At 35.0% G+C, this 27,944-nt stretch overlaps 1 protein-coding gene and 1 long non-coding RNA gene across 2 annotated transcripts; one reads left to right on the top strand and one right to left on the bottom strand.

The window, feature by feature from the left end:
- LOC117315616 (tetratricopeptide repeat protein 25-like) lies at positions 1-24,713 on the top strand. The gene is given in 15 exon segments (XM_033869886.1): positions 1-109; positions 250-377; positions 5,093-5,882; positions 14,295-14,426; positions 18,013-18,163; positions 18,340-18,398; positions 18,951-19,239; positions 19,493-19,899; positions 19,902-20,140; positions 20,142-20,209; positions 20,654-20,861; positions 21,355-21,441; positions 21,903-22,099; positions 22,344-22,412; positions 22,742-24,713. Coding segments are annotated over 13 exon segments (2,778 nt in total). The 5' UTR covers positions 1-109; positions 250-377; positions 5,093-5,429; the 3' UTR covers positions 23,161-24,713.
- LOC117315622 lies at positions 21,768-27,631 on the bottom strand. The gene is made up of 2 exons (XR_004529728.1): positions 27,520-27,631; positions 21,768-22,120 (listed from the first exon to the last, which is right to left on the bottom strand). It is a non-coding gene; the product is annotated as an uncharacterized LOC117315622 (long non-coding RNA).
- Positions 27,632-27,944: the final 313 nt, after the last annotated feature.

Below are 27,944 nucleotides of genomic sequence, written 5' to 3'. Positions count from 1 at the left end.
GTTTCCTCCTAAACCCTAATCCTTTGTAGCTCTCTGAAGCGCATCGCTGCGTGGCCGGAATATCAGCACATGGACCTCGTTTGATCGCACAACCGACCAGTTACCCATTGTAAGTAGAGTAATTTAATAACTGATTACCCCTGCTTATTACAAGTTCTACTCACAGATAACCAATACCTGTTCTCGTAAAACGGTATCAATGAGTGCGTGTCTTTTGTTTTAAAACTTGGTTAATGTGTTTTTCTACAGATTTTAATTTATCCAAGGGTTGGTACTGTGTATACATAGTAACAGGGTGAAGACGGCCGGAGCGCTGGACGCTACGGAAAATCTCCTGCTGAAACTGACCACAGTAGTCACGACTGACCACAGGTCAAGTGAGTATCTACTAAGAATTTCCTTTTCATAAAACAGAAGTATACCTGCGAATAATTTCTTCTTACAAAAACACCATTTAGGGGATTTTTTGTGTCGGTATCATAAATACTGCTAACCATTGATACTGCGTATGTAGTGATAGGTATAATAAACTGACGTTCATATGTGTAAAACATGCGGCAGGTAAGATATTACGAGACAACGTGAATTCACATGCAGATTGCTGAAAATTGTATTTGGATGGCACAAGGTGAAAATTAATGTATATACAACAAATGTATTGGTAATTAGTGATAGTCAAAGCATATTTTGCATAACCAATGCACATTACTGGAGCAAGTAAATTTCTACATATATATTTTATACCTTAAGTGTGTTGGTAAATAGTTTATCTAATGTTCTATATTTAAAAGGATTTATTAAAAACCTAAAGTCTTGTTGAATTCCATTTTTGCAAAGTATGTTTTTTCTAGGAAACTTTATATATGTGTAAATAATGTGTATTTTTGATACATGTCATAATATATTGCATATATATATATATATATGAGAATTTTTTTTCTATTATTCGTCAATGTACAGCTCGTCAGTTGTATCCTCATTGTCATATTCCCAGTAAAGTTAGCCATGCACGTCATCCTCCCACACATACCATCGGCATTGTTTGCTAGGTGTAATAGTTAGGATTGTAATTTCTGAGTAGAATATAATGTTTTCTTTGTAATGGATTTGCTCTGTATTAAATTGTTCTGTGTCAACCAACACTTCCATCGTTTACCTGAATATTAGCACTTTTCAAAACTGGTTTTGTTAGCGATCACCTGCCTTTACTGATTTGTTAAAAGCAATTAAACACCTTTACAGGGATAATTTCTAGGACAGGCTCTTTGTCGCAATTCATGTATCATTATTAAGAGATAAACGTTCGCCTAACCAAATATTACACTCAAGGTTACAGTTACATTAGTATAAAAGTTGAAAGAACTAGACTGATCCGTCTACAATGTTTTACACGCTCCTGTTAGGTACCAATTATCTGTGATTTATCGTGTAACTGTCAATAATTGGACATACTTTTACTGTGGAAAGTGCGTAACAAATCCAGAATAGTACGGGCGATATTATCACAATGTAATAAGATATATAATGTATCTATAAATGTATACAATAACAGGAAATCCGTAATAAATCCTTTTTACGATTTGATTTATTAGCAGATCCAAAGCTTTAGCTATATTGAAGCTTCGGGGTGGTAGTAAATTTTACATAGTTTCCGTTTGTATCGATATGTATATGAAATTGGTATATTGTGCTGACAGAGGGTAAATATTGACACATTGAGTGTATGTATACAAATACACGGATTAGATTTCTTTCATATTATGTATAAAAACACGAGTCCGGGGTTTAAATAGTGTTTGCCTATCTTTGGTCATGTTGATATTTTCGTCGTTCTGTCGAAGAACGCACTATATAGTTGACGTATATAATGTAAAGTCAACTTCAAATCAACTTTGAGTGACTTCGACCGGACAAAGTGGTCATCCTACTTAATATCACCAGTCAATTATACTGAACTTGTCAGCAGTAATGTCTCATACCAACATCTTAAAAGCCACGACTAAACAAACATGCGTGCCAAATAAAGTGATACAGGTAGCCTATAACAGCAAAATTGATTAAAAAAGTCATGTGATAGTAAAAATCATTAATGAAAATAAAAATATATGATAGTAAAAACCATTAATGAAAATAAAGATATGTGATAGTAAAAATCATAATGAAAATAAAGATATGTGATAGTAAAAATCATTAATGAAAATAAAAATATGTGATAGTAAAAATCATTAATGAAAATAAAGATATGTGATAGTAAAAATCATTAATGAAAATAAAGATATGTGATAGTTAAAATCATTAATGAAAATAAAAATATGTGATAGTAAAAATCATTAATGAAAATAAAAATATGTGATAGTAAAAATCATTAATGAAAATAAAGATATGTGATGGTAAAAAAGTCATTAATGAAAATAAAAATATGTGATGGTAAAAAAGTCATTAATGAAAATAAAAATATGTGATAGTAAAAATCATTAATGAAAATAAAGATATGTGATAGTAAAAATCATTAATGAAAATAAAGATATGTGATGGTAAAAAAGTCATTAATGAAAATAAAAATATGTGATGGTAAAAAAGTCATTAATGAAAATAAAAATATGTGATAGTAAAAATCATTGATGAAAATAAAAATATGTGATAGTAAACATCATTGATGAAAATAAAGATATGTGATAGTAAAAATCATTGATGAAAATAAAGATATGTGATAGTTAAAATCATTAATGAAAATAAAAATATGTGATAGTAAAAAACCATTAATGTAAATAAAGATATATGAGAGTAAACATCATTAATGAAAATAAAGATATGTGCCAGTAATTACCTGTAATGATAACAAAGATATTTAATAGTAATAATCTGTAATTACAACAAAGATATGTGACAGTAATAATCTGTAATAAAAACAAAGATATGTGATAGTAATTACCTGTAAATATAACAAAGACATGTAATAGTAATTACCTGTAATAATAACAAAGATATGTGATAGTAATTACCTGTAATAATAACAAAGATATGTGATAGTAATTACTAATTTACTAATAGCTCCGTTTTCAAGTCAGTGTTTCAAAAAGGAAAAAATACATAAGATGTATCATTAAAATAGTATCACCAATTTATACTATATTGAATTCTATCTATATATGTAAATATATGCGGTGACTGTAAACACAGTGAAAGTTTACAGAAGGCAGTACCCCTACCACCATAAACATGACGATATAAAAAAGAACCAAAAAATATTAGCATTGCTATTTTAAGTAATTTTTATGGTATTACCAAAATAAAAAATTAAGATGGCGATTATGATATTATTAATTATTTCATGATATCGTACGTCATGTTAGAATCCTAGACATGTAGATATCAGGATGAGAATCATTACATACCAACTATACAACTAGTGTAAAAGCAGTAATTGAAACAGAAGGCACAACTACATAATTATTTCTAACCCAATCCCTATGTACTTGTCAAGTACTGTGACAATAGAGTAGAAAGTGTCATTGAACGATCTGAATGCCCATGTTGATAAATCCATATGCCCTAATGTAAAATAGATTTACAGTTTAACAATTTCACACAAAATCAATTTCTTTGCGAAAGAATGTATTGTTTTACGCACGCAATTTCATAAAAGTGCATTTGAGTACATCATGCATCATTTTACAGAATAAATAATGACATCGGTAGATCTTCAGTAAACACGTGTTATTTCTAAACCAATTAATCGGAAACTTTGGCTAGGGTAGACAGTCAGGTAGTATACCTTCACACTATACTACAGATTACCCATTATAAAAAAAGGAGCCGCGGTGGCCGAGTGGTTAAGGTGTCCCGACACTTTATCACTAGCCATCCACCTCTGGTTTGCGAGTTCGAAACCTACGTGGGGCAGTTGCCAGGTACTGACCGTAGGCCGGTGTTTTTTTCTCCGGGTACTCCGGCTTTCCTCCACCTCCAAAACCTGGCACGTCTTTAAATGACCCTGGCTGTTAATAGGACGTTAAACAAAAACAAACCAAACCCATTATAATTGATTGTGTGGGGTCAAGACTGACCGGATGTCGACCGCGGCATGACCAAACTGTACAGACGGATTACGATTAAAGCATTAAGGTGTGAATAGGTCAACCCAATATCGAAAATCGTCACACAATCACATATATTCTGGCAAAATAATCATACTGCAGCTTCATTGGAAATAACAAAAAATATGTTAATTATGTATTTTGGCAATGAGCATCAATAAATAGGAGGTTAATGTATCATGCGGCCTTTACTGTTCTCTCAAATACGCCATAGAGTGTATTGGGATACGAGAGCACACTCCGTTAGTGTACCTTAATGTTCAGCTGTATGGTCGGTATGCAGGTAAATGGTTTGAATTCTTATCATTTCGTTCTACACAGTATCAAAATTGTCGTACGGACCACTTTAAAATACGACTAAATTATTTGATTCTAGTAATACTGATCCGTATAAAGCCCTACTCTTCGATTCACGATGACGTTTATATGGTAACACCTGCATGTCAAAAACTTAATTAAGAATTTAAAAAATAATGTCGCATTATGTTTAAACTAACCAATTCTGCCTCAGAATTGGACCCTGATAACCTTCGATTGGTCTAGCTATATATTTATATATATGCATTTAATTTTTTTCAGTTCGATGTTTTCCTTCATTTCTTATCAATTTGATATTATCTTCTCCAATTACAATGTGATCAGGTACGAAATCATAACATACCTGGTTCTATTTGATTAAAGATTGTATCAGTAAACAAACTTGAATCATGCCATGGTCTATATTTGAGATATACTTTGTTTATCTCCTGTATAGTAACCGCCTGTTAGATCACGACACTCAGCCTGGTTTGGTTTGGATACAATGTGTCATTATTCGACATTATATCACAACATCATACCATGCCGGTCGACATATATAATCTTGGGAACAAACATTAGCCCGGCCATTTAAACGTGTATATCGAATTCACACACAAAGCCATTTTCACCATGCTGTATCACAACATTTCAAACTAGCGATAAGGAATACTATATCTGATAACTTTCATTTTCAGACTGGACATTGACAGTTTCCGGCTCGCTAAACATTAGCCCTGGTATGCGCAGAGAGGAGAGTTTAATTGAAGCTCAATATAGACTGTTATAAAGATGGAATTTCGTTGTATCCTCATGTTGTGCAACTGGTCTGGATGTTAAAATTGATTGAATGTGATTTAACAACAAAAACCAAGATGTGACGTCGTTTTTGCGTCATACTTTTTTCAACACCACCACTCACAAATAAACGGGATGTGATAACAGTAACAAAAACAAACGTTTGGTGGTGGTACTTTACATATTGAACTTCGTTGTGTGTTAGGTCTATAACACTATTAAGCTTAGGTTATCGCCATGACAGTTACCCTACTCGGAAACAGGGGATCATCCCCCAAACATATCAACATTCCTAGGAATTTACGCAAGTTACAGCACAACTTCAATGATGCGCACGCACCCCGATCGGGAAGAATGCTTCCGGTTCCACCAAGTAAACCACCGGAAGCCCATACTGGTGCTCGTCACACACGTGCCTTGCCGAAAGTCCCCCGACCCATGGGAACGTCGGTAAACTCAATATCGGTGAACATCCTCAGCAGTACCGATACGGTGGCTCTCCAGGGCCGTGACGTCAACCCTGCTGCAGTCCCCACAATTCCTCGGCATTCACGTCAGCTTCCGAAACTGCCAGCCGCGGGCGGCAAGACGCAGGAGCGGAAGCAGTTTATGTTAGAGATGTACCGTGCGGAGGGTGATAAGTTTGTGGTAGAAGCAGAGTACGAAAAAGCCATGGATTCCTACAGCTCAGTAAGTACCTATGTCCTCATTTGATTTAATATGCATCAAAAAATCATTTAAACCCATATACAGCTTATCTAATAGATAACTTTCAAAAGTAAAGAAGAATATATCATTTTTTCCGATTGAATAAATATATGATGATGGATGAATCATTTCGACAGAAATAAAGGTATAAAAACGACATCACAAAGGGTATCTAAAGGAGTTAAAACCGAGACCTATCTATACATTGTTATTTAGTTCTCTGTCGTATAAACCAGCTTCACCATCAATCTGCAATTTGAAATCCAAATTGAATAGGTGAAGTGATGGTGCAGATGTATACATATAATTATAAATATTTGATATAAATAGCTATCATAATTAATTTATATGAAAATTGATGGAACTTTAATGGAACCATTTGGATTTAGGAAATATATTATAAATACGCATCTTCAAGCGGATAATATATATTTCTCGTTATACAGTTTGTATACTTTAATATGCAAGATATGAATTGTCGTCAGTAAGTCCTTTTGTACAAAGTACATGTGTACTATGTTTAAAGTTGATGGAAGGGGAGACTGAAGTAAGTGATTAGCTTCATCAACTTATTTAAACTGGATAGCGCTTTGTATGGGATTAAACACGTAAAAGTTTGTTAGACTGCATTTATTGTCAATATCAATGCAATCTGGGTGACATAAAGATAGAGTAGATAGTTAGAGTAGATAGTTAAATTAATTGTTATGTTTACATTTCCCTGTATGCTCATTTGAAACAATAGCATATTGAAATCAAATCCATTACTAATCTAACACACAGTTCAAAACCTTGCCGTGACGAAGTTAAGCATAGCAATTAAATGACGTCATAATTACGCAATTGTTTTCAATCGCAATCATAGCTGCATGTGATTCATCCGTAATGCAGTGCGAAGCAATTCGTGACGTTGATCAAAACAATCCCGCCATATGTTACCATGATTTCAGCACATAAATACATCCCAGATCGATTAACATTGAAGTAACGGTATACTGCGGCGCCAGGTTTGAATATGTAGAGTTCAAGTATATATGAAATATGTGCATTGTTTTTACTTGTAAGATACCAACAAACTGACTCTGGCAGTTTAGATGTTACCAACCAGGACCAAATATGGGCTAAGTGGTCAGATCCTAATAAATGTAAATGGTTCAACTTTCATAAATATTCTCTAACTAAGGAACTGTCTTGACTAGCAATTTCCATCACAAAGCATTACAGAACTAAGGGAAAGTTCCTTAACAAAGATGTATTGCCTTAAATTTAATAATGATTTCTTTGGTTTGTAGGATAACGAATTTCTTTAAGTTAAGTAGCATTGCTTCAACCGAAGCCGCTTGGTAATTTTATTTTTTTTTAATATTTATGCCAAAACAATTTTTGACAATCATGAAAGTTGTTATACTATCGAAAGTTTTGCGTGTTTTGGCTACTTTGGTGATATGACATGGATTAAATGTAATTTCAATATACAATGACGTTTTAGAGCAGGGACATCACATCAAGTAGAAATAGCACACAATACAGCTGTTGGTTAATATGAACAGTCGGAAAAACGCACGTACATATTCAATCATTTTTCACAAGTAAGGAAAGAGAGGATTCAACTAAACGCGACTGTCAATCACTAAATGACAACAGATCAATCAAATTCCATGTGGCCCATGTAAAGTATAAATGTACAAAATATAATAGTGCTCTATAGAAGAATGCCAACACTCCTTTTTTGATTTAATTAAAAAAAAAACCTTAAAATCAAATAGAACGCTGGGTAATTGTTTTGTTGTTTTTTGTTGTTGTTTTTGTTGTTGTTTTTTTTTTTTTTGGGGGGGGGGGGGGGGGGGGGGACGCTTTTCAATTTGGCTAGTTTTGTGCCTTTGCTAGCAATGCTTACCTGTGGTATTATGTAGTTACTTATGAGACCTCCTACCCTACTCTCCCCTAAATATAATAGTTATATACACATTTCCCAAGAAATAAAAGCTGAAATTAGGATTGAGTGTTGAGGGAGCCAACAGATATACAAGTAAAGACAACGAAAATCCATATCAACACAACAAAACAAAATAAAGCGCCCTTTTAGAATTCAGCAAAAAAAGCATTAACATTCTCCATGATTTTTTTCTCTGAAAAATCATGAAAATGTTTACATTAAAAGGAACAATCAGTTTTAAATAACTTACCATCTGTTCAAATTTATTCCTAACCTAGCAATGGTCTGTGAAATTGTGATATCATTTATTTTAACTGATAGTAGTTTTACATTGGTAAACGGATTGTTACCCGATGATAAATGCACTAAAATGATTAACTGAATTTCAAAATATTGTATTGTTCTATTCATCCACAATTTAGATATACCCAAATCCAAAAAGAAGAATTAATCATTCAGTTGTAGATTCATTATTAGTCCTACATATACAAGATACAATATTCAAGAAGATTTATTTAAACTCGTATATGTTAAACAAAGAACATCAGCTGTGTAGAGCTATTTCTACGACTATAGGTGTTCAATCATGCATAAGCAATAGGTCATTATAATTGACATCGAACGAGTATGGAAACATATTGGTAACCTTTTATACAGGTCGAGTGAAAATGGACATTTTCATATTAAGGACCCGGTTCAGGTTTTCGTAATACATTTGAACGCGACATGAAATTGGTGTCATACGAAGAAATATTTCTCTTAAAATCTCGTAGCATTATCAAATCTTAAAACAAAGACATCAACAGTAACCATTTGCCAACTCACTCGAAGTACATTATGGGAACATGATTTAGTGATGAGATATGGTCGCTATGACACAATTCCAGGTCTACCCGCAAATTAACGTGTGTTAACAACTGTTGCTATCATAATTACATCCTCGATATCCCCTTACACTAAATAGACTTGCTCCTGATCAAAGGAAAGTCAATCCTATTATGGACATTTGGGTATTGAGAGCAACCTCTTAGGAGTACCATTGACTTCCACGGTATCACCTAATTTACGGGAAGGATTTAGATTAGCTTGTTTCTATAGGCTTCATTCAAGAGCCGAGTTTAACTATTTGACTTCCAGTCGTTGCTGAGTACTTCAAGATGGTTCGAGCACACATACTTATCAGGACGCTGCTGGAAAAGGCTTGAAATGTCAACACGTTTAAATATTTCTTTTGATACATTGTCGCCTTACCTATCGTATGTAAGACTTGACTCTCGTGATTCAGGCTTGTCTCCACTTAAACATAGACAAACGATTTACAGGTATTTGTGTAGAAATATTTCGAAAGATATTAAAAGACACACATGGAAATTCCAGTTGCCAGTCCCCTAACAGAACCAATTACAGATGAGAGAGAAAAACAACAAAAATAAAAGCAATAGCAGCAATATTATCTGATCACAACAGATTTGTACTGAATTGTAACATCGCCCATCTTCGCTTCATTTCCTGTAACAATGGATAACAATTGATGTGTTATACCCCCGTAGCGAATTTAGAGGCAAGGTGGTGTGGTGGGTGGTGGTGGTATGAGTTGGCCCCCGGACGACAGTTCTAGTTCTGAATTGTAACATCGCCCGTCCTCGCTTCATTTCTTGTAACAATGGAGCACAATTGATTTGATTATCAACATCATTATTCAGCAATAATGTGGAATCAATACAAATAAACATTTGTTTCCCAGTTAGTTTATAGTATGTTAACCTGTATACAATAAAGTAACAGGATGTCAATGATATTCATCTACTTGACATATTCTGAAATATACATGTACATCTTATTATGGACCTTGTGTGCGTCTCATAAATAACCCCTTGTTCTGTGGACACCTTTACCACTTTTGAACAAATAAATTGTCACTTCCTCAGTGGACAGCTTTACCACAAATAACCAAATAAATTGCCTCTTCCTCTGAAGATCGTGTCGTCACGTTTCATATGTCAATAATGATACCAATCACCACATGATACAGATTTACTGTCGAGGTAAAATGTCTTATCAAAATCGAATGTAATCAGGTTACTAAATTTAAATTGTCCCGATAGGTTAGCTTTTCTTTACAAACACCAGCAACCCCTAATTAGCCCTTCTACATATGATCTGTACATTCTTTTTTATCTATATGTATAATATTATCTTTTTTAATCTATATGTATAATATTGTCTTTTTTATATATATGTATAATATGGTCTTTTTTCGTTTGGAGTTTCAAGCTTATATAATGACTCCAAGTAATCCGATGTTAGACATAAACAGGACGCATTAACTATACATTTTGAAACACTTTAATTGCAGTATTTTATTTATTTTACCCCATAATTATTCATGTTTACCTTTGCTCTGTCCTAATCGACTCGGATGTTAGATTCAATACAGCTCTGTCACTTGACAGTCCAATGCCCATGGGATCAATATCATATAGGCCAACCCTTAACATGCCACAATTCGTTAAAACTCCGAACACAAATTGCAGCTTGATATCAATGTGGTTTCTGTGTACTTGGAACAAAAGCCTAACGCGGTGACGGTTATGTATGAAATATTGACAGTACCACATTAGTAAACATCGAAATTAATAAACAGGATAGAACCTGATCTTTCTTTATTAACTTTAACACAAGGATCAATACATATTGACGAATAAGCAATATAACATAGATTACGATATTGGTCAGTTTGGCCGAAATTGGGATATCAAAGCTTGGACACACAATCACGTTTCAAGGTAAGATCCTTGGTAAGATCCTTGATTACGTCTATCAGTTGTGTGATCAAATTAAGGGTTCTTTCATCAATTCGCTAGTGATACATGTATATCATGTTACAAGGTCACTCACCATAGATCCCTGCCGTATACGTCTTCCTCGTGTGGTACATATTTGACATGCTGAATAAATCTTTAATATAAACATACAGATGTTATTACTGGATTTTTTTGTGTGAAAACAAGACTGAAATATGTACTGTTTATTAGACGGTTCCGTGAGACAAAATTATACATTATTTTCAAGTTGTGTGCAAAAAGCTACCTAAGATAATAATTTTAGACATATGTTCTAGAACAATTTGGTTAAAGTGTTGTGGGACCACTGGGCGATTTCGCTATGCGTGGGTTGGGACGGGGGTCAAATTGGTTGATTTGCTTTATGCTCAGCTTCATATAAGTGTGTCTAAAATTCTCAAAATAAACCCATATTCATACGGTCGAAGTGAGCCTTAGTGAGGTCATCGCATGTCATTCAGTGTTCAAATTTGGTGTGAGAAACGTTCACGGCGATTCCAGTTGTCATATATCGGCGACATGTATTGGGTACCTATATCAATGTGATATCAATAAAACAAACTAGTAAAACTCAAGCAAATCGAAAGTAGAATTCTCGTAAAAAAAGATCGTTTAAAGCTGGATTAAAAAGCAATGACATCGCCAAAGGTCTGATGCATGCACGATAAGATTGTGAACAGATATTTATTTTTGTTTTTACTAATCTATGGACCGTGATAAATAATTTTAATTACTCTGAAAATGTTTCATGCATAATTGTATCTAACGACAACGAGATTATATCAGAACGATGTACTGCTCTGTGACGAATAGAAGCGAATATTGTCATTTACTATAAGTATGTTTAACATTAGAATTCCGAGTCTAACTAATAAAGCATTTTGTCAGTAATTTGACAATATTACGAGGATCTCGAATGTAAAATTGATGTTCCTGATGTATCCAGTCATAACGATATAATTGATGACAGTATACTAGGAGAATACATATGGTCTGACAGTAACCAAGCTAATACATATGACCTGACAGTATACCAAGAGAATACGTTTGTTGTGTTTTCTCTATGCTATCAAGCATAACAGATTATAAACATTTTTCAGAATACCGAGTCAACAGATCAAACATATGATAATCTTTTACAGTAATTACGTCATTAACTGATATCGGGCTGACCCCTGTTAGACCTATCAGTGATATTGAGCATGATAAACTCTTTCATTGATATTATCTTTCCCATATTTAACTTCCATATCGAGACTACTATGAACAATTCGCCAGTGTGTTGCCTCTAGCTGGTGTAATTCAACTTAATCTTAAATCATATTATATAACTACAGGCATTTTGTGTGAGGGCATCGTGGTTATGCCAATACTCACTTCATACGAAAGTACGGTTATATCTTCTAATTCATTTTATATGCAACAATAGATAGTCATATATAGATATATAAATAAGTGGTTTTAATGACTTTTGTAAGCAAAACTATGCACACTACTCATTTGTTGGATCAGGACACGGCGTAGGGTACCCTTGTTTTAACGGTAGTCACTCAAACACCGTTTGTGATAGGACAACAAATTCGTCAAAATATATTCAGTAATGATGAAATAATCAAGACAGCCACACCATGAACACATCATCAAAGAATCATGTAAAACAATAACTATCGAAAAAATGTTGCGTTTGCTTCTCCGCTAGTATATCATATTATTTTGTCATTATTTATTTTATCCTGTTCAACAATACATACATGAAATGCTCTAATGTTTGGGTTGCTTTTTGTTTTCTTAGTACAAACGCGGGCAACTTTTTAATTACAGTTTTTCTCATTAAATGTAAATATTTAGCAATATCAAAAGCAGATAGATTATGTCGGAATGGTATCGACGTTCATGGATAAAAAAAAATATATTCACCAGTTAACTGACCTACAGTACCCATAGCTATGTACAACCCGCGCTTTGGAATTCTGTACTTACTGTAGTGAGTTTCTACTTGGTATGGGTACATGTATTTACCCCCTTATTCAAAATTTGATGGAAAGTTAGTGAACCGAAAAATATTGACGTCAGACATTGAAAACACATCCGATAGTGTATTCTTACCACAATTGATATTTGATTTGATATATTGAAAATATATTAGAATTGTAATGACACTAGAGATAAGCCTCTACTGATCGAGGGTATGTGTGTAGTGGTATATCAGACTCTGTTGTTGTTAGGGAGCATTGATGCAGACACATCTGTCATACTGATAAAGTACGGGGAATTGTAGGTATAACGATCTGGGTACACGGCTAATTACCCATCGACAGTAACATTACAAAAACTCATAGAAATATTCACAGTCCAGCGTGTCTTGATGTCGATTGCTACCAAAGAGTTAATGGAAGTAAGGTGTGCACAGAAAAAAGGCTATTTAATGGAACTAAGTCGACGTGATTTCATTTTTTAATCTATGAATATTTCCTTGGGGTTTAATAAGATATTAGTTTGATGAGAAATTAAGTACACTGCTGTACTTTCATTATCTAGTCAACCATATATTCAGTTTAATAGTAAATAGTTTAAAGCATGATTTAACTACATAAACAATAACAGGTGAAAGGTTATCTAACCAATGTCGTTCAAGTCACAATGTCCCTTGCATGTGTTTGTGTAATCTTAATAATAATTACAAAAAAAAAATGCCACATTATCACAGCGCGATTTGTGTGATCTTAAAAATAAAATATAAGAAATAAATATAAAAGTAAAATATTTTTACGAAAAGCTGTCAAACTATCACAGCGCGATATATGACGTTTAAGAGAATCGAAGGTGTTGTATACATATATGATCACTTTGCAAGAAGAGCGATTTTCTTATATTATTAAATAATAGAATCAAATAAAGGATACAGAAAATAGGTCATTGTTCAACATGCGTCTAAAATCCTATATTAAAAAAGTTGAACATCAATGTATTAAATTCTCATTAATCCACGGATTATCAAACACAGCTTGTCGCCATACGACAATAGCGCATACCTGTTCAGGTAAAGGCTTAATGCAAAATCTGGCCTAAATCCCCGTTTGTTTATCTCGGCTACACAAAATAGGCCGACGATTGAATTATGAAACATAACATAAACTGTTATTGTAAGTAACGAAGCACCAGACTCGTCTATATTTAGAAATCATTTTAGAGATAATTACTTCGACTGTACAAGTGTTCCGACTTTGGAGAAGTTGACAGTGATGTCAGTGTTCCTTTCCGTATTAGATGGGATATAACGGACCCGATGTATGATATGAACGTAATATTCATGGAGGGCCGGTTCCCCGCCACCGGGGCGGCAAAACGAAAGGTACATATCAACTCATATACCTGTCAGCTACTGTTTTTTGTTGTTGTTTTTTTATTAATCTTCTTTATTTTCAGTAATTTTGTTGAGAGGGAACATGTTTTGTGTGTAGTTTGACGTCACGATAAGTTGCTGAAGTCGATTTATCCTACCATATATCCGTGATGACAACTTCGTGTTGTATCTATAACGTTCTAGATCTAGATAAATGAAATCTAAGTTACCTCTATCGTTAATTTCAGAAGTATTTCAAATGTATTTTTCAGGCACTAAAACTTGTTCCTGACAACAAGGAGACTTTCGTGGCCAGGTCACGCTGTAATCAGCTGCTGGGCCGAAACCGGAAGGCGATGTTAGATGTGGACTCCGCATTGGCCCTAGATCCGCTCTGTCATGAGGTAGATAGATTTAATTATATTTAGACTAATCATTCAGACAAAACAGTTCGGTGATGATAAAATTAGGCCTTTCTTTCTCTTACTATACATTTTTTTATGTTGATATGGTGGAATAGTGTACTGAAATGTTTACTTGATATTGCTAGCGCAGAGGAGCTATGCTTTTTAGTACAATATCCTTGTATCCTACGCTATGAAGGCGGTAGAACGGAGGAGCTAAGCGATTTAGGATAATGTCCATGTATCACAGGCATAGTAACCACATGGTATAATCCATCCGAGCAGGATGTTTATCCAATTTAAGCCTTAATATTGATTAACTATTTTGTTTGAACCTCTAATAAGTATCAAGAAACATTGTGATACGTCTGACAAGGTTTTCCTAACGAGGTTAAATTGTGTTAGAAGTCAGTATGTTTTCAAACTGTTAATTGAGTACATACAAAGGACGCAATATTTAGATGTAGGCTTACATTGCCTCGTCATTGCAAGGCATTAATTTGTCAAGAGATGCAAAAACTTAAGGTATTTTAAACCGTCACAGTGTTTCTCAATTAGGCTAAGCTTACCGCCCGTCAGTTAACATGTACGGTAGATAATCTGTAATTAAATTAGATTAAAAACCTCGGTTTGTTGATCACAGAGTTGATAACAAAGGTTAAATGTCCATATTTCTATCATTTTATCATCCGGTTTATGCAAAGATATTTTACCGTGAGATTTATGTGTTAATTCTTACGTTTAAATGCGTGTCCCACTATAGACGGAAGAAAAGGCCCGTTGTTTGTTGGCCGTTAGAGCTGTTATCGTCGACCATACGTAGCTAAATGAGGCTGATAAATAAAAAAAAAAATACATTACGTATCGGCCAAGGAGTACTTCGGGCGTCTATGGGGTTTCTGCGTTACTGTCCAGATCGCCAACATGATAACACGCGATCATTCCACCACCAGTGGTCAGGGTATTAAGGATATCTCTGACAATCAAAATTGACGATTGAATCAGGATATTGTGAAGTGTAGTCAATAAATACTTAAATACCTGTTTATTATCCTGGTTTAGTGATTTTTCTGTGTTCCATTTTCAGATTGAAGGTTGATTGTAGGTAATCTAATGGTAATTGGTAAAGGATTATTATGATTCAAACATTAAAGGTTGTATGCAGTTAATTACTGATAAAACATTTCCCTGTTTTGTGAGGTTGTGTTGTTCCATTATCATTCCGGCTACCAAAGGCCAAACAACAACTTTTTTTGCCATATAGATTCAAATGATTGTACAAAAGACACACAAAATATTTGCACCAAAACAAGTTAAAGTTAGATACAGCAGAACCAAAATAAATTAAACTGTGTCATATAGCTGCTTTGCTTTGAAGTTGTTCCATCACAAATGATGATATACACTGTAGTAGTATTTGTATTCAAACATATTACTTAGCTCTTGCTGACCTTGGCAAAAGACGTCTTTTTTTTCATTTGTCAATTGATAAAAACAACAATAAAAGAGAAATATAATTATTGATCATGTACACTGTAATTGCTGTATAGGGGTTACACTGATATATTTTAGAGTAAGTAGAGTAACAATACCTCAGGTTTTGAATAAAAAAATAATAATAAAAAATAAAAATCTCGAATTTTTGCTAAGCTTCCGTGACATCAATGGACATCTAGGTAACAATGAATCATGGCAGGTTAATTACACCACCGACTGACGTAAACATAGTTACCTCAAAATATGGGCTTGTGTCCAGCTGGAAACATGAAACAATTTTAATCTAATTAAGTTTCAATTTCTTTTCAAAACTGATTGACACGAAATAATGCATGACACATCGTATACACGGACCACAAATTGCCAAAACTCCCGTTTAAATCAGATTACGTTTAAACCTGCATGTATAGAACCGCGGGACAATCGCCAGATATTTAAAATGCGCACATTCATTTCAAATCTAGTGTTTTGACAACAATGATATTTTTATTTATATTTATGTTATGTCTAGCCAACTTTAGAGGAATCAGGTCCAAAATAACATTTAGAATGCCCTTTGATCTTTAGAGAAATAGCGGGTCACTATCCATAACTTAGATATGAACAAACTAAAGGTTATCTTTAAACAATGGACACTGTTTCATTTTTTTGACATTTTGCATTAAACTCACAGATATACTTCAGTAATATTATCTGATATCACACGATTTGTCGTGATACTGGAATCATACGATTTTTGAACCACGAATCAAAAAGAATTCACTTATATTTGAATGCACAAAATCTATACACGAGAAAAGATAGTATCTCTTTCAAAAGGCGGTATCGAGTGTAATGTACATTGTAATATAAGCAGAATGAACAAGAGATGCGGTTCAATGCTTCAAAAACAAAACGAGTTTAGTTTAATGCTTCCAGTCCCAAAAGGATGTGATTACATCAAAAGGATGTATGTCCCTGAAATATTTCAGAAGAAATACAACTTTTGGTGATACCTGGGAATAAGTCTGTGATAAATAAGTAATTAGAGGTATATTGTAATTGTTACGTCATTAATACAGTGTTTAAATGATTATAGCAACTCACTTATTAACAATGTTACATGCTTATATTAGATATGGTCCAGTTTTCCTCAATTCTCATTTGCTAAAACGTGATCACGTGGAGATTAATGTTTTGAAATATCAACATGATATTTTTATTTTCAGAAACGCCGAGTCGATATTGTATCTATGACGTCAAAATCATTGTGTCAGCACAATGCCCCACTGTAAATGTCCTGTTATCAAGATAGATATAATGCAATTCCAGCCTTTTGCCAACAAGTAACCTATCGAATAAGATTAGGGACATTTAAGACGGGTAATGCGGTATTATACAGATATGTTGTATCGAGAATATTATTTGGGGTTGATTCGCTTCTACCATATTGGTATAACATCATATCGACCTCACCGAAGGTTCATAATTGATAAATATATTAACGTCATCATAAGGATGGATATTTAGCACAAAGTCCTTCCTTGATTGTATTTAGTTTTATTCGGGAGTACACTGACGTGTTGATAAATGCTGTGCTATCAGTTTCAGCAGATGTCTAGATATATCGCATGGCCCATCCATCCTCTCTCTATCATGCAAATAAAGGGGACTTCAACAACGCTGTTTTCTCACTTTTGTTAGTAAATTTATGTTCCTGTCTATATAGTTATCAACCCCTCCATCCATCTGCAATAGTGAAAGTGTTGTTTCTCTTGTGTACGTATTTAATACCTTGTTAACTCAGGTGGATATCATATAGGCTATGTTCTTTTAAATAGTCATGGTAAAAAGGAATACGTGTCTCCCTCCTCCACCATGCCATTCATATAACGTTTAATCTTCATAATCAATAGTCATGTGTATGGCATGTGCATTAACTTACAACATCCCTCACCTCCTAATATACGTGTTTATGGGGATTTAAAGATACTTAATATCTTTAAATGGCGATATACTAGTTGGTATATAAAAGATGACATACTCTCCTGATAATCCAAACAATATATGATGAAGACAAAGATGAAATAGAAATGTTTTGTTGTTTCAGGCACTTTTCCAAAAGGCTGAATTGTTGTTCTTAGAACGGAATTATGAGTCGGCATATAAATACTACACCAAATTATGTAAACAGAGACCGGATGTACGTAAGTTCCAGGAGGGATTGGACAAGGCCACCGACGCCCTCAACAACACTTCCGGTTAGTTTTTACTTTCTATGTGGATAAAACGAGTGTAAACAATAATTAAACGAAATACAGAAAAAAGGTGTTTATTCTGCATTTTTACATTTTGCATCAAAACAGATATAATGTTACATATCCTACTTATGTTTAACATCAATAATGCATTGTTTACTTATGATTTCATGGAACAGGCCGACGAAGGCAGATGACACAAGCAGGAGATTTATCTAAACTGGGTAACAACTCCAAGGTAATATCTCTATGTGAAGGAAATTGTGATTGATTTACTTCATCATATTGTACTTATTTCTTTTAGCAATTCTTCTTACCGGGAAATAAAATACAGTAAATACCCTTAATCGCGTTTAATAGATGCATAATTGTATCTTCAAATTTAACAACAACAACAAAACAATAAACAAATAATAAAACGATGAAATACTACTTATAGATAATGAAAAATCACTCAGGATGTCTTCAATAGATAGGCACAGGACTGTCCATGTCAATGAAGATAAAAAATCGAACTGGATATATCAGAAGTATAACGGAACTCATTCAAATCTTAGCTACACAGAAAGGTGTCAAATCATTCGTGTGTTTATAGTAGAGTTCTCTTGTCCCACATCGGGGAACATAAAAGATACACATCATTCGTTACATAATGTGTTTATATTTTGGAAGACACAATTCTACCGAGTCTTTTTCTGCCTGGAGAAAAATCATTCAGGAATGACAGTATACATGTATTTTCACTGTATATGTTCTTCATTTTAAAACTAAATTTTGATATTCATTCCAGAATCGCAAGGATCCCATCCGAAGACGAGAGAGAAATAACATAGCAAAGTTGTCTCCTATTGCTAACTCTGTAGAGAGAGATGCACCAACACCAACCTTTGCCCAGAGACAACAAAACCCATTGGTCCGCAGGGAACAGGGGCGTGGCTCAAATGAAAATCTGAACCACGCCCCAGTCACGCCTACTAACCTTTCGGGTGAGCAGGATGTGACGGAGAAGCGGATAAAGGAAGTGTTGGGGAAAATGTACAGTGATAAGAAGTACCTAGAGAAACTCATCGAGCAGACAGGTGCGTCAAGGAATTCATTCAGTATATTTTTAGGCACATAGTAACACTCCATATTACTTCGATGAATACACTTTGCACTATCATCATACCAAAAATCTCTTTTAAAGTTAAAACATTTTTTAACTGATTCATATTATCTAACTTTCAATGCGATAGGTAGGGTGTCAATAAAGTACCCTCAAAAACGTATATGAGAAGTGTTTTGTTCCATGTAAATAATTGTTTTCTTTATGGTATTGTCGTTCCATTGTAGACGTGCCGCGCGGTAGTGTAGATCTTACCAACATGGCAGAGACGGGTTTAAACTTTCTGTACGATCGTGTGTTGTACTGGGTACGACAGGGACGCATCATTCCCCCTGAGGCTCCCACCACACGACCCTCTACTTACAAATCCCAGAGCAACGCCAGCACAGTGAAGATGAAATCGGCAAATACACACAAGGATGGCAAGGAAACAAAAGAAAAAGATCCAATGCCACCTGGTTCTTGGTTCAGGTATCTTGATAAGAAAAAAGCCGCCGAGGCTAACACTCGAAAAGCCAATCCTCCTCAGTTCCTTCACGTCCTTGAAGGGCAAAAAGTACATTTAAAGGATACTGTGGACCCACAGCGTTCTCAGCGACCCGTCATTCGGCGACCCAAACAGGAAAACACCCTTAAGGCAGGAGAAGGAGGAACAACACACTCAAAGATAATATTAGTCAGCATCACACTTCATCTGACTCAGACTCCGGCCTCAACATTAGCTTTAGCACTTACAAGGGCCACAGTGACCTTGACCTCAAGTCAAATGGAAGTGAACGACGCATGTGTCAAAATGTTACGGAGGAAACTCGGAGTCCTGAAAATACACTCAAACCCCCCAATGCAAGCACAGACATGTCCAAATACAATCGGGGTCCGGCGTCGAATCAGACGAGAACCAATCATTTCTTATATAAATAAAGTAATGGAGGATATTGAATTTGGTAAGTATTGGAGGCATTTAGAAACTAGAATAATTCGATAAGCATTGGAAGCATTTACAAATCCGGAGAAAGTTTTATGTTGATGTTGGTTAACTTTTCAGATTGTCGCACACTATTTTCTTTCAAAATGCATACAACTGTTTAGGCCTATCTTAAAGCAGTCTAAAATATAATCGCGTACTCGTTCAATACTCGACATCTATTGTCAACACTTGCGTCCCTTAGCATCAATGCGAGTCCTAGAACAAAACAGGAGCATTAAGCAGTTCATTTCATTTTGGCTCAATTAAGTCTATCGCATTATCTCGTTTGTCTTTTGTATCACCCGTTAAAATATTTCACTTTAATATTGTTGAGAACGTACGTGTTAGATAAGCTTTTACTGTCGTGTTCTTCAGTAGAAGAGTATTGTGTCGCGCTGACCTTGTACAAATATCATTACAGCCTACGTAGAGGGAAAATATTCCGAATGCGCCAGGAAAGCTGAATCTTGTTTGAACACTATGAACAGTTACAAGATGGATGATATCCCGAACGTGACGTCAATTACTGCCAAGATTTACTCATACATTGGAAACGCTGCCATTGAGATGAGGGATTACGTCACTGGTCTCGAATACCACAAACGGGATCTCGAAATCGGCGAGAAAAGGTAAACGCTATACTATTAATTAACTAAAATTTAAATTCGTGTTCTGCTGACCCTATTTGTCCAGCGACAAGAAACGCCAATATAATGTGTTTGGCACCAATGTTAAAAATGTCGATTAAACCAGTACATTAATATCGCGATGTGTACGTATTTACTGAATGTGTTTACAATTGTATTAAGACTAGGACATTAGAGAGGTTTCAGGCTATAGATACATACATTGCATAAGTCACGTGATCATTTTACTATAGATACCATTGTATGGCACAATATTACAAATATAAGGTAGTCTCCATTTCAGATATGAATGTCATGGCCTAAGTGTTATTGGTTATAACCGCTTGAATCTCTTACACAACTACGTCCCATACCAACTGAACACCGGACTTTGGCAAACCAAGAAAATTGTATATATCATAAAAATAGTATCATTAAAATATTAACATAAGTATATAACTTTTTTATCTAATCAATATATATCCTATCGTTTTAGCAATGATTCGGAAGCGATATCACGTGCCCTTGGAAATCTCGGGAGAATCTACGTGTTCCAAAGCAAGCACCAGAAGGCACTGGACGTGTAAGTATGCCATAGAATCACGCTTCATCGCTAAGTGGCATATCTGTATTCTTTAAACGGCTAGGAATAAATTTCTAAGGAAATAGTTGATTTGTCAGCAGATATGAAAAAAAGTGATTTTCACAAAAATAATAAATGTAGATCCTCAATATTATCATTTTCCAATAAGTGATACTGCTTGTCAATTTCCTATACTAAGTATATTCTAACATCTAATATCGCTCTTGTCGTATTTCAATAAGCCGACTCCCCACCACGTATTAGCTTTCTCTTTATAAATTACATCCAAATCACATACACATAGATAATATTGGGATTTTATTTTAATTTCATGTGAGAAAACGGTTCCCAGTATCCTATGAAAACTACTTTACATTCTAATGCTTAGAGCTATAATTATAAAACCTCTGCAGTTAAACGCATGGTATTGTACAAACATTATGTACGTTTTCCGTCCAAAGATTTTCCCGGAAGATACAGTTGTGTACTACCCGAGTCGAGTCTGCATGGCTGTACCACGAGATTGGCAACTGTTTCCTGGTCCTGGGGCAGTATGAGTATGCCCGCGAGGCGGCGCGGCGATCGGTGGAGGCGGCGGAGGAGGCACTCGACTGGAACTACCAACTGCAGAGTTCAGTTCTCCTAGGAGTCGTAGAAGGTACATTACCCGCCATTCTTTCTGAAACAACAACATATCCGAAAGGAATTGAAAAACTCGTGTCCATTTGATATTAAGATAATGAGTATTCCCCAAATAAATATATTCGCAGTCGAAAGTGAGAAAGGCTAATAGAATATACTGTATAAAGATGCGTTAACCGTTTCGAACATTTTCATGTCAGGTGGTTTGTAATCCTGTCATGACACGCGTAATAATGTATATTTGTGTGTCTACTTTGCAGTTAAGCTGCGTCATTACCATGCAGCTTTCAACACTTTCGAGAAGGCAATGGATCAGGCAAGAATGCAAGGTAAAACTCACCTTTGCCCCTTGACACCCTCTTCAGTCTTGCACTGTATCTCATACCCTATATACTCGTGATCACTCGAAGAAGGGTGTAATCAAGAGTATTAGGACTGGTGTGACAGAGTGAACTGTGTTTTCTATGGTTCGTTTGATATTGCTATTCCCCACAACCTCATATCAACTAAACGGCACATTTTATATAACATCATTAATATAGATAGAAAATATTTCAACACATGTTAACTGGATATCAATTACATGACTTCTACTTAAGAGAAAGACCAATGATAATAATCACGCTAAAAAATCATATGTGTGTTTCTTTGTTACCAGGCGACACCAAAGCGGAAACTGCAATTCGTGATGCCTTGAACGATGTAAACGACAAGATCGTTGAAGAACTTAAAACGAGGTCAAGATCACAGGCCGACTTCACAAGGTCAAGAGGAGACTATGCTAAATCTCGAGCGGAGTGGTCTGACTATTCTAGTATTTATATCCCAGAGGACGACGGTGACGTGTCATTGACCGAAACCGGATATGACACAGAAAATTTACAACTTGAACTTGACCGTCTGAGGAGTGACCTTGACACTGCAATGTTTGGATCAATAGCACAATTACAAGAAGGCGGAAGAAGATCTGGTGGCCACGTGTCCTCAGAGCTCAGAAAACCTTTGCAAAATGTACAAATGTCAGGACGCAATTCTGTCACAAACTCTGTCATCAGATGCAGCACAGCCCTGGCATAGGTGTACATTACGTCATCAAAATATGTGCAAAGTTATTAGAAGCAAGGCACTTAGTTTTGATTTAAAACATTATGGTTTTTGAAAAGAGTTGAAGAAATTAGTGCTGCACTTCCATAAGTAATTAACAACGACAAGCATTTCGTAGAAATGTGAGAAAGGACAACGAAATGGCGGCATGACTGATATTAAACTTGTATATATTGAACGCTACTTTCATCGGGACAAGATGTTGATGGTCGTTAATTCAAACACTAGTTTACCTTTTGTGTCAGAGTGACGTCTAGAACGTTGATGGCGTATTCATCAACACTTTCCCTGATGATAGAGTACACGGGTCTAATTTGTTTTATAGAATTATAGCAATGATGGATGTGCCGGTCTGTTAGTCCTTCTAACCAAGGGGGGACTATTTACATATCTCATCACAACAGGAGTTGTGTGTATTTTAGATGGTCTTAATGTTTCGTTTCGCAATTAAGATTTCTAAAACAATATGTTTGATATGTAAAAGCAGAGACGGATATCATCTGACGGCACTACTTTGTCCGTTTGATAATGTAGTTTCAATGGTGGATACACTACGTGTGATTTTATGAGTTTCGTTAACCATATTTCGAGCTATTTTCGATCACCTGGTCTAAAGTTATTATTGACTTTATCCAGTTATTCGTGTACAGTTGGCAACACATATCCAAAGACCCTGGACCGATTTTATAATTACTGATACTTTCGGTTTTTGGATTTTACACGATCTTCGGTTCAGGGTCAAAAGTCATGGTATACTGCATGCTATACGTGTAATCCTGTCTAATTCTAACCTCCAGAACCACGGGCTTACACCTGGTCGTTTACAGGGAGTGGTTGCACTGTTTTCTGGAAGTGTTCGTTTAGACAGGTTTGAACCCGATACGTGCAGTCGTTACAGTGCAGATATTGTTCCAACAAGTACACATTTTCGCAACGAAAGCATAAAGCAGGCGATATCACACATCTGAAGATCAACACCAACGTTAAAATGGATTACACCTACAGAGTAGTTCATCGTGATCTCGATGCCAAGCACTCTCCTCTTTCAAACACATTTGTTTTCGTCTAAGAGGAGATAATTGGCGTGATGTCATTCTTATCGCAATCTAATTAAAATCTTAATGCTTATTCTCACTACATTCCATGAATGTTCATGGAACGAAGTGAGAATGAGCATCTAGATTTTAATCAGATTGTTATTATCTACGCAAGCGAACCGTCCTGGTCACTGTCGGTTCACAGATTCATACTAGCCATATCACAAATAAACCACGTACATGGAGACCATGGTCCATCACGTGCATGTGTTCGCAATATGATGGTTATGCTTTATTTTATTTCGCTTTTATTTCGTTTCGTATTTATATACATTTCGAGTCGAAATAATGCATAACCTGAAATTGTTGATTATTTTTGTTTTATTTTCCATTCTGTTGTTTGACTTTGCTAGCATCAGTCAGTAGTTTATGTTGTTTGACACTGTTTATAAACAACTGTACAATAAATGTCTGTTGTTTCAATATCAACTTGGTTTTATCATCTATAAAAAGGCCAAAAGCAAGACAAGACAAATGTCGTCATTGATATCACATGTCGTGTACAAACACTGTACTATCAGATAAAACAATATAACACAGTATCACCTGTCGTGTACAAACATGAAATATCAGATAAAACAATATAACACAGTATCACCTGTCGTGTACAAACAATGAACTATCAGATAAAGCAATAAAACATTGTATCACATGTCGTGTACAAACAATGAACTATCAGATAAAACAATATAACACTGTATCACCTGTCGTGTACAAACAATGAACTATCAAATAAAACAATATAACACTGTATCACCTGTCGTGTACAAACAATGAACTATCAAATAAAACAATATAACACTGTATCACCTGTCGTGTACAAACAATGAACTATCAAATAAAACAATATACCACGGTATCACCTGTCGTGTACAAACAATGAACTATAACATAAAACAATATACCACGGTATCACCTGTCGTGTACAAACAATGAACTATAACATAAAACAATATAACACTGTATCACCTGTCGTGTACAAACAATGAACTATCAAATAAAACAATATAACACAGTATCACCTGTCGTGTACAAACAATGAACTATAACATAAAACAATATAACACGGTATCACCTGTCGTGTACAAACACTGGACTATCAGATAAAACAATATAACATGGTATTACCTGTCGTGTACAAACACTGGACTATCAGATAAAACAATATAACATGGTATTACCTGTCGTGTACAAACACTGGACTATCAGATAAAACAAGATAACACAGTATCACCTGTCGTGTACAAACAATGAACTATCAGATAAAGCAATATAACACTGTATCACATGTCGTGTACAAACAATGAACTATCAAATAAAACAATAAAACATTGTATCACCTGTCGTGTACAAACAATGAACTATCAAATAAAACAAGATAACACAGTATCACATGTCGTGTACAAACAATGAACTATCAGATAAAACAATATAACACTGTATCACCTGTCGTGTACAAACAATGAACTATCAGATAAAGCAATATACCACGGTATCACCTGTCGTGTACAAACAATGAACTATCAGATAAAGCAATATACCACGGTATCACCTGTCGTGTACAAACAATGAACTATCAGATAAAACAATATACCACGGTATCACCTGTCGTGTACAAACAATGAACTATCAGATAAAACAATAGAACATTGTAATAGTTTGTCTATTGATTCTTACCACAAGCAGACGCTTGTGAATATATACATGTAATTAACGTATATTTGAATTCCAATATAAAATAATGAATTTGGTTGAATTATTTTTGCCTCCTGCACCTCAGTATCAAGATTTTTACATCCCTTTCTACTTATTACGAGTTTTGGTCTCGCTTATCTCACACGACGAAAGCAGTTGATATCAACGTGATACATGCGTAAAGGGGAATAACTCATACAGAATAATTTATGAATACATCATAAGTCAGTTGAAACCACAATAGATACAGGAATCAAAACAGGCCTTATGTAGATTTGGGCTAAACGAGGTTGTGGTGAGGAAATACTTCAATACATGAATTTGAGTTGGAATCACATTGGAAATTTTTGAATTAGTATGTATCGCTTATAATTTGAATTAACTTGAAACATTTTGAAAATAATTCTAGACAAAAGTTAAGGTCTTACACCTCCAACAAATAGTAAATGTTTGTCAATTGAAAACACGAACAGACTATTATGTATTTTTCTTCAACAATAAAAGTTACACACTTAACACTAAAAGCCACCCTCGGAAATTTTCATCTTTTTTATCATTAAAATAAAAAAATAATAATCCATTTCACTCCGCCTCCATGCGCCGAAAACAGAAACACAAACCAGTAATGGCGATCGCACTAAGAAGCGAGGAAGGCTACAAGTGTACATCTCCAGAAAAGAAGGAATTATGCGTAATTTAGATTATTCACTTGTAGCCTTCCTCGCTTCAGGTACATCTTTATTTAAGGGCAATAAAAAAACGTTTAAATGTAGAATGTGCATGCAAAAGAGATGCTATAAAAACTAGACCCATTTTTATCAAAGCAAATAAATGTATGTGTAGTGTCTTTTCAGACCTACTGAGAATTGATAATAGTATTGATGATTATGGGGGGGGGGGGGGGGGGGGGGGGGGGGGGGGGATATGTGGACCGTATATTAACTCTTTTTGTCATACTTTTAAGAAATGTTGATGTTAGACAAAACTGAACCGTATGGAGGAGTTTTTAAGATAAAAAAAAAAACTCCATTGAAATAAATTACAGCAATTTTATATCCATTGGTGTGCAAAAGAATAAATGCTGTCTCGTGAAAACGTTTGCGAGAAATACCAATTGGGTGTAAACTTCAATGAATTATGTTGAGTTTTGAATGTAGTAGCAAGGTCATATCAGCTAATCTTATTTCAACGAATATAATACTCGGCAAGCCTCGGGTTTCACCCATTTTGTGACCCTCGGGTGGAATATCCTTATCCTTCTACCGATTGTTGACCTCCTTCAACATTATGAAGATGCTGAACCGTATGGAGGAGTTTTTAAGATAAAAAAAAAAACTCCATTGAAATAAATTACAGCAATTTTATATCCATTGGTGTGCAAAAGAATAAATGCTGTCTCTATCCTACACATACACATAACGAAGGAGTCATTTTCTCTCATATCACTCTATCACCTTTCTGGTAAAATATATCTCAGCCACTATTTCCCCCTTTTTTCCCACAAAAAATACGTATAGACTAATATTCTGAAAGATCATACCCATGTTCGGAAAACAGTTTCCACACAAGTTGCATTCCCGTTATGGTTCAAAGATGACTGGAGGTACTTGGCCGACTTTTGACGTGTCCGTGGTCGAGTCGTCAACATCTGAGAAAAAGACGTGATTGATTTGAAAAATTAACGAGGAGATGAGTTTTTGTAATAACTTACCACTAGTATCACAACGTATAACTATGGACAGTGACATATAAAAGGTCCCTGTGATGCATGGCTACTCTATCACAGTATGGTTGGTAAAACGTTTTAATTCGAGTTACTTCCCTTAGTCGTAAAAGGCTCACAAAGGCTTTCAAGACATTTTATATTTATTCTGTAACACTTGGACTCATTTCAGACCTACATTTACCCAGATACCGGTAGAAGATCTTTCGGAACACTACATCACGTTTCTTCACAATTGTCCT

This window comes from Pecten maximus, chromosome 2, assembly GCF_902652985.1.
Source record: "Pecten maximus chromosome 2, xPecMax1.1, whole genome shotgun sequence".
Lineage (NCBI taxonomy): Eukaryota > Metazoa > Mollusca > Bivalvia > Pectinida > Pectinidae > Pecten > Pecten maximus.
Note: the sequence above shows the minus strand (reverse complement) of the source record. Positions and strands in the feature narration are given on the sequence as shown.